At 32.5% G+C, this 17,723-nt stretch overlaps 1 protein-coding gene across 3 annotated transcripts; it reads right to left on the bottom strand.

Moving 5' to 3' along the window:
• Window positions 1–4,052: 4,052 nt before the first annotated feature.
• Window positions 4,053–17,503, bottom strand: LOC142614441 (protein DETOXIFICATION 43-like). 3 transcript variants are annotated; one of them, XM_075786959.1, is made up of 14 exons: window positions 17,437–17,503; window positions 9,221–9,434; window positions 8,755–8,876; window positions 7,603–8,046; window positions 7,227–7,399; window positions 6,962–7,097; window positions 6,392–6,488; window positions 6,153–6,253; window positions 5,864–6,027; window positions 5,651–5,722; window positions 5,290–5,406; window positions 5,100–5,195; window positions 4,885–5,006; window positions 4,053–4,322 (listed from the first exon to the last, which is right to left on the bottom strand). In XM_075786959.1, exons 2-14 carry the CDS (start codon window positions 9,304–9,306, stop codon window positions 4,268–4,270), a joined length of 1,785 nt encoding a protein of 594 aa, XP_075643074.1. In that variant the 5' UTR covers window positions 9,307–9,434; window positions 17,437–17,503; the 3' UTR covers window positions 4,053–4,267. The 3 variants fall into 3 exon arrangements, with proteins under 3 accessions (XP_075643074.1, XP_075643075.1, XP_075643076.1); XM_075786960.1 differs by lacking the exon at window positions 17,437–17,503 and adding an exon at window positions 11,635–11,761; XM_075786961.1 differs by lacking the exon at window positions 17,437–17,503 and adding an exon at window positions 9,621–9,729.
• Window positions 17,504–17,723: the final 220 nt, after the last annotated feature.

A 17,723-nucleotide genomic window follows, 5' to 3' on the forward strand; every position in this document is an offset into this window, starting at 1 on the left:
GAGTTCCTAGAAGCACAAGACCTCACCACAACTATTCATGAGCCACCCCCGATGCAGCATTGGTGTCCACCTGAAGCCCACACTTTCAAGGCCAACTTCGACGCTGCGGTGTTTAAGGCAGAAAACTTAGCGGGTTTGGGCGTTGTGATTAGGGACTGGCGTGGGGAAGCTATCGGCGCTGTATCCATGCTAGTTAGTCTAGCTCAGACGGTGGTGGAATTAGACGCTATGACGTGTCGAAGAGCTGTACAGTTGGCCAGGGATATAGGCCTTTCACAGGTCATTTTTGAAGGTGATTCTTCAACAGTCATTAAAGCTATTTTGGATGGGCCTACGGATGTCTTACCATATGGCCATGTCATTGAAGATATTTGCGTGCAAGCTATGGATTTTCAGCAAGCTGCGTTCACTTATGTCCCACGTAATAGTAATGTAGTTGCTGACACCTTGGCTAAAAAAGCAAAATCATGTAGGGGTACTCAGGTTTGGCTTGAAGAATTGCCTGAGGATATAGCCCCACTAGTTTACTTTGATGTCCACTGATGTTCTTTTTCGTTTAATATGAATAAAGGCCCAGCCCATTAGGCTGGCTTCTAAAAAAAAAAAAAAAACTAGTAAATACTCGATATGATATTCTCATACACCTGCACAACCAACGCTCAAACAATCTATTCCAATCAAATTTGCACAATTTTGGGTATTATAATCTCTCACATAGACTAATGACTTAGGGATAGGCAACATAACGTAGGACCTGATGAGAATGTTAGGAATCCATGTGAGGGGAATTTCATCCTCATCTCCATCACCGACAAACTTATCTGCACCAAATCGGGACTCTAGTTTTTCATTGAACTCACTAAAAGAGGTTGACAATGTATGTAGTTTCAAAGAAAATCAACTAGGCTTGTTGAGAGAGAATTTTATATTTAGGCTCGGGAAGGAAGGCACTTGTTTTAGTTAGGGTCTTGAACGTTTTGCCTAAAGAGGCATTTAAAAGTTGGCCAAATTTGAACTTTAATCAGTCTTCAATGCTACATTAATGTGGCTTAACAAAAGTGTAGCAACAATAAATTTTAAGATTTTAGATACTACGTGTTTGAGATTTATATATTTTTTAATAAATTTGGATTTAAATTAGGTGCTTTCAACCTAAACATGTCTTTTCCCATTATATAAGTGCAAAAAAATAGATCAAAGTGGATCAAAATGAACCGGAGTAATCCGAATGCACCGAATTGGACTAAATAGAACAAATTGGACCAAATAGATAGAATAGGATCGAGTCGGACTGAATAGACTGATTTGGACCAAATAAAACAAAGCGGACCGAATGGACAGAATAGGACCGAATGTAACGAATAGGAACAAGGTGGACTTAATCCTACTGAATGGACTGAGTTGGACCAAATGGAAAAAATGGACCATATAGACAGGATAGGACCGAATAGTAACAAGGTGGACCTAATAGGACCGAATGAGATCAAATGGACTATATAGTACCGAAGTGGGTAGAATGGACCGAATAGGACCAAATTTGGTCGTCTGGACCAAATAGGACTAAGTGGACTGAATAGGACCGCAGTGGAGATCGAATAGAACCAAAGTGGATAATATGGACCGAATTGGACCAAAGTGGTCCGACTAGCTCGAATAGGACTAAAGTGGATCAAAGTGGATAGAATGAACTGAATAGAATCAAAGTAGACAGAATGGACCGAATAGGATAAAAGTATACATAATGGACTGAATAGGACGGAAGTGGATAAAATAGAACTAATGTGGACCGAATAAAGAAAATGTGGACTGAATGGACCGAAGTGAACTGAATAAGACAAAATTGACTAAATTAAACTAAATAGAACTTTAGTGGATAGAATGGACTAAATAGAACCGAATGGACCGAATAGGTCCAAAAGACTGAAGAGGACATAATGGACCAAATAGAACCAATGTGAACCGAATAAGAGTTTTGAATATTTATCTTTTTTATTGCATTTTTAGGGCTCATATTTCTGATTTCTAATGTCTATTTTATTTTATTTTTTGTATTTTTTAACACAAAAACTAAAGAATTTTGCCTAAATATCATAAAATTTTTATACTTTTCAACCCAAAAATTAAGAAAAAAAGAAGAAGATTTTTTGAGCTATATGTGAAGATAAAAACTACAAAAAGAATTAATTTAAGGCTCAATTAGTCTAAAATGGACTGAAAGGGGACCAAATTGATCAAGTGGACCGAATAGGACTGAAGTAGACCTAATTGGACCAAATAAAAATTGTTTAATTTTTAGGGAGAAATTTTTTTTTTTCAAAAAAAATTTAGAGAAAAAATTATACATTATATTACTATACAAAATAATTATTTATAAATTATGCATCACGTGGATTTGCCACTATTTAACCTAACAAATAAATAGAGTTTTATATGTGTTAGTATGGGTTGTAGAAAAGAAAAGAAATAAAAATAGAAAAGTGAAGAGTGCCGCTGGAGTGAAAAAGAAAAAGGATAGCAGTCACGTGTGTGATGCAGTGAGCACAGTGAAGAAAGAAAAATTGTGTTGCAGTGAGTGCAGTGAAGAAAGAAAAGTTGTGTGTGTAAAAGCAAAGAAGACCGGGAGATTTTCTTTAGACATGAGAAATATGCAAGAAAAGATTAATTTGGAATTTTTCTCTAGGGATATGTTTTGGGTATTAGGACCACGGGTAGTTGTTGTATTCAGAGTGTGACTGAAGATTTCAAGTTAGTTTATATTATTTCTAAGGAGATATTATTGTATTTGGTATGGATCTCAAGTTAGGCATAAACTTGAGAAGATATTGCATTTGATTTGATGATAGTAAAATCATTGTAGCTCTATGGATATAGGCAAATTGCCGAACTATGTAAATATTGTCTTGTGTGATTATGTTCTTTGGCGCATATTTTTTCTCTATTTTTTATATCTCATAGATTTGAGAATTTACTACTATATTCCCGATAGCAAGAGCCTCCCGAAACTTCTGACTTTAATGATCATTTGATCACTCTAGCAAAGCTTGATTTTGCTTGAGCGAGATTATTGTACTTTAAGATCTTCAAGCAATTCTTTACATTTAAAAAAAGAAAAAGAAAAAAGAACAACCTTGATATTTGGAATTTGCCAATCTAAATAAGAACTTGGTTTGATGTATAGAATATAGATAAATAGTAGTTTGTAAGAATTTAGTAGCTATGAAGACCTACTAAAAAAAGGCTTCAAGATTTGATAAGGAAGCTCTAACGCCAAAAAAGAAATTGCCAATTGCAAGAAGCATGGTGGGAAAATTAATATAAAATTTATGAGGATGAAAGAATACATGCAATAACATTTTTTTTGGAATTTCACAAAAGAAGGAAACAGAAGAGTACGTCAATGGATTACGATCGAAACTATCACCAATCTCCATAGTTAATGTTGGACATATTATGACCCAAGTGACTCAAACCAAGGGTAGGCACATGTTTTAGTAGAACAAGTATATTAATCTTTGTTTAGTCTAGAGTTCTCTAGTATATAAACTTTACATTGGGTGCATTATAAATTGAAGTGCTTAATATAGTTGTTGAGGGTTTTTTCACCACCGACGTAGGTTGTTAGGCCTAAACACATAAACCTTTGTGTGCTCTCTCTTTTATGCTTACGCTTATCAATCAATTACCACACAATCACAGAACAGCAATAAATGCTAGCCTCTATTTTGTTTGATACAGAGCTACTGCTCATGTACAAAGTAAAAAACCTTTTGCCTTTTGCTTTGAATCTTTTTATTCAGAGTTCAAAGAGATTGTCAACAATGACATTTACACCTGGTAAGAGAGAATTCTAAATACACACAGCTAGTTATTGAGAATGCCAACAACCCTTGAATAATTACTTTCTATTTTGAAATATGAAAATTCCTTATCCAACATGCATCCCTTAGGTGAACGGCTGGTTAATATGTAGATTAAAGAGAGATCCCCCCCCCCAAAAAAAAAAAAAACTTAGCTATGTTAAATGACGAATATAATCTATGTTACTCATGATGAGAAGCCAAAAAATATTGTACTAATATTATAAGATACTAATAACATTACAAGTAGGTCCAAGGCTGATACAGAGAAGAAGAGAAAAAAAAAAGCAAGAAAAAATTCTGTCTGGGAATAAATTACATAACATGAGCAGAATAAAAGAAAAATATAAAAACATTGACATAAATATATATGTAGCTCGACTATAAAAATTCGTGGAGCTTGCAATCGCCTACTTCCATGATGGGTTCCTGAGAAAACGCCATGGTCCTGTTCCAGTGCCCATCCTGCAAATTCAGAGGCAAGTCTATTACAATCAACATCAAATTAGAAAAGTTCTATATCATAGATACTTTGGAAACTTGTATATTAACAATTAATAGAGCAATACAACATAGATATCGTTGTGCATTTGTTTCTTCCAAAAAATATATATATATATTTTTAAGTGGATGAATGCCTTATAGGAGTAAACATTAAACTTATATTCATCTTGCTTCTTACGATGTAAGATATTTCCTATAGGGATTCTTAAGAGGAGTGGCACCTTATAATACATGATGTATTTATTTCAGTCAATTTAGTGTGTTAAGCGATGTTATTTTGGGGATCCTGTATTTGTTTACTTAATAAGAGCCTTGTAGTTCAATTGCATTATCTGTTTTTTCTTTACTATGGGAATTAGAGTTTGAATCCTCCCTCTCTATTGTCATAAAAAAAAAAAAAGGAGTCCCAGCAAGTAAATGCTGACTTGAAACCACAACAATGTGAAATTGTAACTTAATAATATTAACAGTGAAATTACCTCCAAAAAAAGCATCAAGATAAAGATAGATATAAAGAAATTACCTCCAAATACCAACAAATGCACGCAGAAACATATAAATGGTTAGAGCAATCCAGATTCCTACAAATCCGTTGCTTCTGTATAGAACAAATAAGGATGCAATGCTTGCTACAGCCACAAGAAGCTGAAAACAGAAATTTGACAATGAACATTTTATCAGTGAGAGACTTGGAGAGAATATATAACATTTTATCAAAGGGTCTATTTGTAAACTTACCAATGAGTATGCTGAATATGCAAAATCAGATGCTCCAAAGTTCACTCCATCAAAGACAAAAGCTAATGAATTTATCGGTTGTGTAGCAGCGACAAACTGTTAGATTGGAAGAGGGATATTTGTGTTAATAGAGAGAAAAACTAAATAAATAATAAAGCAATTTTGTTTTTGATCTTGTAGATGAAAGTACCGGGAGTCCTATTTTTATAAGGTGCAGAACATTGACGTCTCTTGAAAAGATCCCAGCTCCAAAGTACAGACCAATTCCAACAACAAGAGCAAGCCCCACCCCAAGAACAAAACTCATCTGCAGAACAAAGTGTTGCATAAATTAAGCACTCACTATGGAACTTAAGAAATGAAACAATTTCATTATTGTTATCTTGATGAGTTCTGGCCATAATTATCTTGGTAATCACTAGGTATGATGTATTAGAATAATGATAAAATTAATCATTTTCTAGCAGTTTAGTCATTTAAGATAATTAGTAATGTATCACGGTACACAAAATTATTGAAGATGAATATTGACAGGTAAACAGAAGAAGTACCTGTAATACCCGGGTTGCAATAGCTGTTGCCTTCTTAAGGTCTTTCTCAGCAAAAGCACAAGCTAGAATTGCCTACAAAAAAAGAAAAAAGAAAGCAAGACATGGTACTGATTGATCAATATATGTATTTCCAATAAAGAAGTTAGAATAGGAAATTTCAATATATGTTTACTTGATTAGTTATTAAATAGACAAGAAAAAAATGTCCTGTACCTGTCCAGCAACAGCCAAGCCATCTGAGAGAAGTGATGATGTCAACCAGACCTGTAAACAAGTCTGGAATGCAGCCATGGGTGTTGCACCTAGCCGTGCAGCCAATGAAGCTGCCAAGGTTACACAGAATGTGACAGCTACAACTCTTAATAAAAGCAGACCACCTGTGTCCATGCATATAAACCAAAGTTAAACAAAAACCAATTGTAAATCTTCAGGATAACTTAATTCAAAATTTCATATGTCATTAAATGGCAAACTCTTAAAGTCTAATTGCAAAGCCCCTTACCATTTTTAAGGAACCGACTAAACTGCAAAGTCTTAAGACTTGGAGGTAGGAGATAGACTTTTCTCATTAATATCAACAAGAGGATTGCACAAATCAAGTACCTAAAAGGACCATCAGAATTTAATCAATTATCAGAGAAATACCAGTGAAGATGCCTCGAAACATCTCAAGAAATAAATCTGTCAATAACTGAACTTTGTAAAACATATTTGTAGTACTTAAGGGTAACTATTACTTACTGAGAAAGAACATGAGCAATTGCTGCACCTCTGATGCCTAATTTCATGACAAAGATGAATATCGGGTCCATAATGATGTTTGTTGTATATCCAAAAACTATATTTAGACCAAATGAAAAAGAGTTAGGGGATATGTCCATGAAAATAAGCTTACTAAAAAGTTTCAAATCCAAACAAAGTAGTAGTCTAACTATGATTTTTAATTTCAGTCATTAACAAATAGTTTTGGTCTATTACTCCTTTATTGCATTCAATCTGTAGGCACAACATCAAGTTGTCTTAAGGTACCATAAAATCTGTAGTAGAAGTATTGATTTAGATCCATAATCTAATTTGTGTTTAGAAAATAAGCCCTTTTTCTACATATTTTATTTATCTTAAAGTTGTTGAAAGAGTAGGCCATCATAAAGAGGTTCTCCAATTCATGTCCAAATGCTAATATATTATATCTCATGTATCTGCAGAGTGTTTCATTTCATAACTAAAAATATTACCAAATTTAAAACTAAAGTACTATAATGAACATGCTTCAAATAAAGTAGGAGAGCATAGATTATAGACTCAACATACCAATGACATATAGAGGAGTTTTTGTATCCTTAAACCCTCGAAAGATCCCTTGCATGGCCAAGGATAGAAGAACTGCAGGAGCACCGAGTGATCGTAATTTCAAGTACTTAAGTGCTGGGATTAGCATGGGAGAACTCTATTGAGAGGGAGAGAGAGGAAAAAAAAGCAAGAACAAAGAATGAGGGGTGCATTTGTCTACATATTCAATAAACAAGAGCTAAAATTGTATGCTATTATGTTTAGTACTCAGAATGAAGACACTTACATCTTTTACACCCATCACCTTCAAGAGTGGTTTGGCTGCAAATACAAGGACTACAGCTTGAATGAGGCCAAGAATTACGCCAAAAAGTAGAGCTGTTGATGCTGAAGCAATATGCCTCTTCTCCCTTTTGATTTTGGTCTTATTTTTTTTGCCACCAATTGTTTTATTAAAATCTGATAATTAATAAATCACCAAGAAATTGACATGTCAAAATGAGTACATCAAAGATTTTCTGTCTTTATCTTCCTACAGCACACACTATTCATGACATGATAACCTGAACTTAATTATAAGTGATGCCCTACTTTAGCCATTTGAATATCAGACAGACAAACAAAAACTTACATACATACAGAGAGAGAGAAAGAGTGAGTACCAGTTTCTAGCTTTGAGTCTTTTGCATTAGTCTTTGCGTCTGCATCATTTTCCATATCCTCAAGTGTGTTTTCCTGCATACACGCTTTCCCTGCACTGGTTTCAGCTTTGGCATATTCAGTTTCCCCACCATCTTCCATACCCTCAACCTTTTCCATGTTCTCATTTGTTTCTGCAACTTCATTTTCACTGTTTTTCGATGAACTCTTTTCCAAGTTCTTAGCCTTTTTTCCAGCTTCACCTTTCTCCATGTCCTCAAGCACATCATCATCATCATCATCATCATTAGAGCCCTTTTCTGCTGCTTTAATGCTGGCTCTTCCAGCAACAGTATCTTCCTCAGCTACAAAAGAAGTTGTGATACTAACCAGTGGGAATATGGTAATCCTTGAAGCTTGATTGAACAAAGCAATAGAAACTCCTGCAGCAGCCAGTTCCACAGGTCCTGTACAGAAAAGAAAAAACTTCAAAATTAAAAATTTTCACTTATTGATTTATGATAATTAATTCAAACTTATTGGAAACTTCTCCCACTGGGGCCACGAATAGTGTAGATGATGGGTCTGGGCCATCTTTTCAAATCTTTAATCTATACAATTTGCTGGGCATGAGTGGTCCTGTGGCTCTGTTATCCACAAGTTCATTTTTTAATCTTATCTTTCATTCACACAAATATTTAATTAGTTATAAAGGACAAATCCATGACCTTAACCATCATGCACCGTTTTAGGATATCGATGCCAATTTTGGCTCAAATTAAGAACATTGGTCTAAAGTCCTGCTCATTACCTAGGCAGAGAAATCATATGAATCACTAAAAGACATACTGTCAATTTGGCCACTACAGAATTCAATGATGTTGGTCGGCCTTGAATGCAGAGCTTTTGTATATTATATAAAGGCAGTTGATTGTAGCACTTTTAAAGAGAACAATACCATTGAGTAAGTTCATGAATTATATGGAAAACTTCTTTCAAATTATACAGTGACCACTGAAAATTGAGACAAAAGTTGTCCAATGCTGTACAATTTTACTGGTATGTGCTGTTTATCACCATGCAGATATAATAATGAAAAAAAAAAAAAACAATAATGCCAGTAAAGAAGCTATATACTCCAAAAAAAAAGATAGAATATTTTACATGAAACATACCAATATGACCAATGAATGCTGTATCAATCAGAGAAGCAATGGGATCAGCAGCTACAGCAAGGGCAGCAGGGAATGCAATGCCTAAAATCTCCCAGCCAAGCATATCCAACTTAAAAACGCTTCTGGAATCACATTTTGGAACTAAGTGTTAGTTCACAGAAACATTATAGGTAGAGGTTTCTCTAACATGCATAAAAAGGCATGATAATTAACATGACAGGAACTATCAACCTTAAATGGATGAGGTAAATGCTGCCTATAAATAAAAGAGTGAACAAAACAAAAAGGTATTGAATTCTTAGCTGTGAATGTATTGTCTTGAAATACTTTCTCAACTTAGACATCCAATACCAAAAAAATAAAAAATTGAATAGAAGCATCTTCGACATCGTCACATCCAAATAGTATGCATATACTTCCAAACTTAAAACATAGTTTCCAATGCAAAACCACATTAAAACTATACCTTGCATCGTTAAAGAAAACAAAGACAGGCAACTTCTTCCAATTTTTCTCTGCCGGTACTGCACACGAATTTTCACTCTCAGCCATGATCTCAAATGCCAAACAACGTATAATAACTCCCAAGTTGTTGTTTCTGTGATAAGCAGTGGTTTCAGTTCCCAAGCACACACAATGCCACTCTGATAATTCACTTCCCACTCACTCAGCTATATAATCTGCAGGGTGCAACATAAATTAAACCTGTTAATTGATTGCAAAAGACACAACCATGTGCACTATAATGTTTTTAAGAACCAAATGATTCCATTCCAAGGACAGTGCATGCCTTAACAAGAATGGTCATTAATTGAAATTTAAACTTAATCATCAAGCAACAAGCTCAAAGAAGTAGTAATCCCAACCTTGTTTGTCTAGAATATCACAATGCAGCTATGATAGCCAGGATTGCAGATATCAAAAAACAAAGGGTGGCCTTAGATATTATCACTAGGCATGTGAAATGAAAGCCACAATTTACGTACCATGAAGTTGAAGTGAATTTAAACCCCATTTCTTTACATTAAGCAATAGATAAACCCTCCCTCAGTCCTTTAATCAAGTAATATAGTAATTCTAAAAGTAACCCCTTTTTTTGTCCAAGAGATTCTTAATTTCTTATTACTAAAGTAGTAGAACCCTCCCTCAGTATAGCACACTTTTGTATGCATATAGGTGAACAAAGATTTCAATTCCTCGAAATCAACTTCTTTTTTGTCCAAACTAACAATGAATTTTCGTGTCAGAAGCCTGTCACTGACAAAGACTACAGGACTGTATATACCTCCCTCAGTTCCATATATCCTTGGATGATTTCACAAACAAGAGTCTTTATAATTCATATACAATCAAATAAGAATATTAATCTTTTGGAGAAAGACCCACTCTGTCCATGTGTATGTGAATTCTTCATGTTGCAAATATTCGACCCGTCTCTTACTCAGGTTAACCACAAAGAAATGTTAAACTATGAACAAATTTATGGACCCCAAGCAGGGGGGGTTCAATATATAAAATAAAAATGGAAACATCACCGACTCTTTTTGGCTTTTGTATACGTAGTGAACCTAGAGATGTGAAGAAGCTTCGTTTTAATTTCCTTTTTTGAGCTTCTACGTCATGTCTTTAATAATTCCATTGAAAATAATATATGGTTCTGAAGAATCTGGACATCAATTCATCAAATTCTAAACATTTTGAGAATGGAAACTCACATGAAAGTTCTTTGGTATGCATGTGTTTAGAGGTTTGTAAGTAACATTCAGAGGTTTGTTTTCCTTTTCTCATGTTTTCTTAGCAACCAAATATGACTAATTTCCTCATCTTCTTGAAAAGACTATCTATCTACTAAATGAGCATCCATATTGCATTGGACAAGAGCCTCGTGAAATAGCAGTAAGTAAGAGAACTAGGGTTCAAATCTCGTCAATAAAAGTAAATGTATTTTTAGAAATAAAAGAGAAAAAAATGAATTATTATTAGTACCACATATAAAGTAGGCATATTGGTTCAAAATTTTGAAAGATATATGCCTTTGGAACAAAAGGAGATAGATAGTGGAGAGTAGAATATAAGAGAAAATGACTCCATGAAAACACTATGATGATCATATGATTAAGCTTCAGGTAAAAGTCCATCTCACCCAAAATTAATCAACACTAGTTGATGTTGGATTTGATGCTTGAGGCAAAATAGGCCAACATTTACAGATCCTACTTAGGAGATCAAATATATTGAAAATGACAATATTTATGTAGCTTTGTTTGTTTTCCTTTTCTCATGTTAGCAATCAAACACGACTAATTTCCTTGTTATCTTGAATGGACTATCTACCTACTAAATGAGCATGCATATTGGCCAAGTCTATTGACTCAATCATAGCATGTAAGAGAACTCGGGTTCAAATCTTTTAAATAAAAGTATGTGTATTTTTCAGAAATAAAAAAGAAAAAACTAAATATAATTATTATAACCATGTATAAAGTAGGCATATTGGTTCCAAATTTTGAAAGATATTTGCGTTTAGAACAAAAGGAGATATATATAAAGTAGGCATATTTGTTCCAAATTTTGAAAGATATTTGCATTTGGAACAAAGTGAGATAGATTGTGGAGAGTAGAATATAGGAGAAAATGACTCCATCAAAACACTATAACGATCATATGATTAAGGCTTAAGTAAAAGTCGATCTCACCCAAAATTAATCAACACTAGAGGATGTTGGATTTGAGGCAAAAAAAAAAAAATCACTAACATTTACAAGTCCTACTTAGGAGATCAAATATATTGAAAATGACCATATTTACAATGTCCTTTATTTCCTAAACGTCACTTAATAAAATAGGCCACCAAAAGTAAATTACCAAACCAAAACTTACTTAGCAAGCACTGGAGTACCTCATGTGCACAGAGTAGAATAACTTGTCAAAAATTGTACCTCTAGCGGTTCACATCTCTTAATGTTAATTATACGGATTCCGATGGAGGTTGAAACTCTCAGTAATTGATTATATATATATATATAGAGCGAGAGAGAGAGAGAGAGATAAAACTAGAATTCATTCAACTAGAAAGAAATAGGAGTATCAATTATTACATAAACGGTCACCAAGTATATAACTAGAATTCATTTCAGCAAATAACTAGAATTCATTCAACTAGAAAGAAATAGGAGTAGCAATTATTACAAAAACGGTCAAACTTGGTGGGACACCCTATCTTGTCTTTATGGTCCTAAGTCCTAACAAATGGGATGGGAATGAGAGGCAAAATTTTAACACAATTAACTTGAATTTTTTTTATTTGTAATGTGAATTGATATAAAGATCCGCCCGCTTCTTTTGACTTGGAGGTTCCTACCCCTTTTTTGTAATTACCTTCATATATTTAATTATTCCTTGACCCTAAGATCCCACCCAATACGTCAAAGACTCAAAGATGCTTAATTATATATACCCTTTACAACCGTGTTATGGGCCTAATTTTCTTGGTAAGTCAAGAAATCCTACAAATAGTACCTTTCTTTGAATCTCCCATAGTACTTTTAAGTCTTTGTTGAATTGTTATTATAAGTCTTTTTTTCCTTATTTAAATATTCAACATGAGCTTGTTATGATTTTGCATGAACGTGATATTCTAGGTGGAAACAATTGAAGGCCTTAATTAATTAATCTTATAAATTAATTAATTAAATTTTTTTTTTTTGTAGGTTGTTGTGCTAGTCTCTTTCAACAAAGAATTTTATCGGATATGCTCTACATATAGAGTTTTTTTTTCTTTGTTTTAATTTTGTTTTTGTTTTTTTATGTGGTTATTGGTAGTAAGGGACTAGGGGTTATTCTGGCAGTTTCATTATGTTTTGATTAAATGTGATATATTTTTGAGTTTTCATGCACATCACTCGTATTGTACTACGTACCCTGTCCTTGTGTGTACAATGCATGCGTGGAGTAATCAGTCAATCAATAGAACCATGCATGCATCACATATGTCACTTTCAGAAAGAGTATTCATAAGCAATCGGATAAGATTTCTAAATAATTAGAGTAATTAAAGCTATACTCTAACAAATTGGTTTCAAATAATTAAAAAAGATTGGATAGTATTTTATTTAATAAATTAGGACTTTTAGTAAAATAAATAAGAAGAAAAAAAAAAGTCATAGAATGCAACTACTAAAAGTTGAAGAGACGATAAATTACTTCATAACAAAAAAAAAAGAAAAAAAAAAGAGTATTAAGGAAAAACGTAGGAAAGTCAAAATTGAAAAATTGCAAGGATAAGAAGGAAATGGTTTCATTTATTTATTGAACTAACAAACACTTGTGCAATGTGGAGAAAAATATAGAAAAAGCCCACAATTTTAAAGTCTCAACTCTTCCAAATTTTAATTCCAAAGCTCACCAGTAATCTGCTCATTTCATAAATAAGTGAGGAAAAAGCCATAAGTTGTGTTAGAATATCACAGTTAGTTTTTTTTTTTTTGATGAAAAATATCATAGTTAGTTGGCAATGATAATTACCATAAGTGGTTAAAATATCGTGGATTACCATATTCTCACCCGTTATAACTAAATTCCTATATATATTATGGGTTTGGCTTGAATCAAGTGTTTCACTAGTTCCAACACTACATGGACACATATTCAAAATTGGCCATGTGTCTACATCGTATCCTGTACAGTATACTTAAATATTAGACCAAAACTTTAAACTTATATATAGTTTACAACATCAAATGGATTTAAAAAAAAAAATCCACTCATCTTCTTCTTTTTCACTTAACTATTAAAAGTATAGAACAAAATATGTTCCTCATTTTTTTTTTCTTTTCTTTTTTCATTTGGGTAAATATAGGTGCGTGAGTTGTATTTAACTATTTGATTTTTTTTATAAATTTTTTATAAATCAAGTTGTATTTACTTCCATCAAAATAATTTATAATAAAAAATTCCCTTTAGGAAAAGGAATTAGACCATAGGAGGGAATAGCTATTGACATTTGACAGTTTTTGAAACAAAATAACCCTCCACAATGGTCGCCTCAAAACCTGGATTGTATCAACTTATAAAAATAAATAGTACTAATATTTAGACATCTTTCCTACTGCTCATTTTATTTGCAGAGCAATACCTGTACACGGCACCAAAAAATGTTACAAACTTACAATCACTCATTTTTCAGTAGAAAAAGAAGAAGAAGAAGCTTCTTAATTATTATATTTAACAACGTTAAGACACCTGTGATGTTATATAGTATTTCTTGTACAATGACAAAGAAAGCCTCCTCTTATTCTCAATCCACCTAACACAACTTAAGCTTTGTCTGTACTTAATCTATAAATAGCCCTTTATATATGAATTTTTGTATGGATTATAAGGCACAATTAAAAAAAAGAAAGAAAGAGTCTAGGATTAGTCTTTATATATAAATTTTTCTATGGATTTATATGCACAATTCAATATATTAAAAAATATAGTCGTTTATGTTATAATTTTTGTTTTAGACTTGACTTAGACTTTTAAGTTGAGTCATGTTGAAAAAATGTTAATTCTACTTATGTTCTTTGTTTAATTTTCACGCTTATCAATCCTAACAAAATATAAGGAAAAACCTTTGTTCTAAACACCAGATTTATTTGTGAGCGAAAAACTTTACAACTTCATCAAATATAAAAGTGGGGTGCCACGTTACACTGTTTTTATTGTATATAGATTTGTGACTCTTTTTTTTCTCCGAACAATGAAAGTTTGATTGTGATATTGGAGGAGAGGAAAATTGAAATTTTGATTGTCATATAAAAATCAGAGAGGAAAAACTATTTAACACCCTTTCTTGTCATTAAGGTTTTCAGTTAGAGCCAAAAATTTGTTGAAGAACATTAAAAGGCCAATTTTTTGGAGAAAGTGTTGGTAGGTCAAATCAAGAGGAGAAAAGACAATATATTAGGAGACTTATATTAAATTTTTGATATATGAGGGAAGAAAATGAAAGCTCAATCTGAGAGAAAGAAAAAAAAAAAGGAAGGTTTTAAAAAATCAACATTTGTTGAAAGATTTGAAATGATCAAGAGTATTAGATTCAAACTGTCAGACAGACTATGTTCTATCCATAAGGTCGTAAACATACTTATAAAATATTTATTTCTAATTAAGATGAAATTATTATTTTTGTACAATTGAAATGATACAGTCTAAATATTTGAAAGAGTTTTGGCTCTATGCCTTTAGGCTGTCATACTAGTGAATTAAATTTGGAGATCAAGATGTACAAGGATTTTTATGCAAAAAGAAAAAAAAAGAAAAAGAAAGTTTAAGAGAATGGTCACTTTCAATGAAGTACGTATAACTTGATCTTGAAGGAAAGATGCATATAAGTTTTTGATTTTATAACAAAAGTCATACACCAATAAATGTTAAGCTTTCGCAATTGTCTTTCCCATGTTTTTAGGAGTCTATATTCATGATTATTTAGTCATGACTTTGATTGATTGAAACTGAGCGGGGTTACCAATTTTGTGAATATCATTAGGCAAATTCACAAGGTAGCTATGTAGTTTGATCATCGAAAATAGCAACAAAATCAGATTTTGATTAGAAAACGGTTTAGTGCATTAAAGAAAATTGAGACATGAGATGGATCGAAGGTTTGAACAATAGGTTAAAGTCTTGAGTCCAATTTCAAACTACTAGCAAAACATAATGTTTTGTATGTATATGGATAAGAATTAAAGAGAAAAATACAAATATTGATACCTTTCTTACCATTTAAGAGTGATACAAAAAAAAGTGAAACATTTTTTTAGGAATGTTAATTATAGAGCAAATGACAAATATGATAAAAATGTCAAACTACCGAATCACTATCAACAGTGGAGACATTGAATTTGAAGATTAGGTTAATTTGTTTGGTTATGTTCTCTGAAAACAATTATCTATTTTTTTTTTAAATAAAAATTTAAACCTTGTAAAATAAGTTATATATTCTTGAAAATAACATATGTTTAAAAACTATTTTCTAAAAACACAACCAAAACCTGAAAAAGATGAAAAAAAAGTCAAATTTGGGAGAAAGGGAAAGTAAAAGTGAGAGGCCAATATTACCAAGTAGAATTTGACTTGATTGACTAGAATAGGGAAATATATGGTGAGGGGAGATATATAGTATCATATATGGAAATGAAAAGAGTTTCTAGAATGTATGGTTATATGTTTTCCTTGAAATAAAAGTTTGGTGTCAACATCCTTGTATATCCTAGATTTTCTCACAGACCGATACCCTAGAGTATATACTTTTTTTTTTTTTTTTTTTTGAGAAACCCTAGAGTATATACTTGGCACAACTGTTAACATTTCTTAAATTCTTAGTTATGTAATTAAGAGAGAGAGAGAGCTAGGTTGTAGAAAATTGTTCCCAATAAGTAAGATTAGGGCATTGAATCAAAAGTACACGGACCCCAGATGGTCAACTCAAATAGACAGGTTACCTAACCAGTGGAAGCCGTACAAATTTCAGTGCGTAAAACGTTGTCAGCACTGACCACGCCCGACAAAGTGACTTTAAGATTTAATACCCAGAAAGAACCATCCCCAGTTGATCCTGAAGTGCTTTGAAAAATTTAACTATTTATATTATATTCTTATTCCTTTTCTTCTTTTTCTTGAGTATATTCCTATTCCTGTGACATGTATCCAGTTTGTCTTTGTGTTTTTAATGCATTATGATTCGTATTAACTAGATTTAATTAGGTTTGATCATTCACAATAACTTTTATTTTTTATTTTTTTTTATACAAAATAAAATTTCTATTATAGTCTAATCTAAGTGTATATGTGTGTGAAACTCATTCTTAGATATTTGAACTCCGGCCTTTGCCCCTCACACTCCACAAGTATTTATACTTGTGGAGTGACCAGGGCACTAAAGGTGTACGGTGGTGCTCATTCACAATAACTAGATTTAGATAGATTTGTGGGACAAAATTTCAAGACAATTAATACCATCCACAATACACATGTGATATCCAAACAAATTCACATGTTTTAGTTCACAGTTTTTGATTTAAAGGTTAACCTTTTTTTTTCTTTTTTTAATAAGAGATTTAATTATTTAAAGGAAACTTTAACATGGAATACAGATACAAAAATCTCCATTTTAAGAGTTTTGAGCACTCAATATATCTCTCAAGGAACAATTGTGAGCATGAGATTGTTATTGCAGTCTTAAGATGGGTCTATGACGAATGTTAAGAACTTGAGATATATTTTAAAAGGGAAAAAAATAAACTACATTATAATGGGACACAATTTGTATACAAAGTTAACAATAGACATTAATGTATATATTCTTCTCAGGAAAAAATAATATTAATGTATATACACTGATATACATAAATACCATTGAGTCAGTCAAAGATAATAGTAATATCACAACCTCTTTCCATTAGAAGGTCATGTGATCCAACTATTTATGCACCTATTTAATGCATGGGGAATTTACAAACATGCAATTCATCTACACGTACATGTGTGTTTGTATTTGTGTGTCTGAGAAAGACAATATAAAGTATATATATACTAATGAGTTGTCTAAGGTTGAATACATAGAATGTGGAAAAATTAAGAAAGAATACAGAGTAAGTCATCTAGATTTTGAAATGTTGATAGAAGAAATTAGCGTACCTTTGTATTCTCTTTATCAAAGAATGCAAAGCTCTTTACGCCAACTTCGTTTTGCTCTTCACCAAATGCGACCTACTCTCCCCTTTAAGTACCCTTTTCTCACTCTCTCACATCTCTCACAAGCCATTATAAAATTAGTGTACGTGTAAGTGAGAGAAAAGACAGAGAACAGCATTTTCATCTTCTTTATGTCAAAAAAGACAAATATATGAGAAGATAACTTTTGGAACTAAAAACAGAAGGGTGTGTTTGGATTCAAGGAGTGGAGGAATAGAGTTTACATGTTA

This window comes from Castanea sativa, chromosome 11 (assembly GCF_040712315.1).
Source record: "Castanea sativa cultivar Marrone di Chiusa Pesio chromosome 11, ASM4071231v1".
Lineage (NCBI taxonomy): Eukaryota > Viridiplantae > Streptophyta > Magnoliopsida > Fagales > Fagaceae > Castanea > Castanea sativa.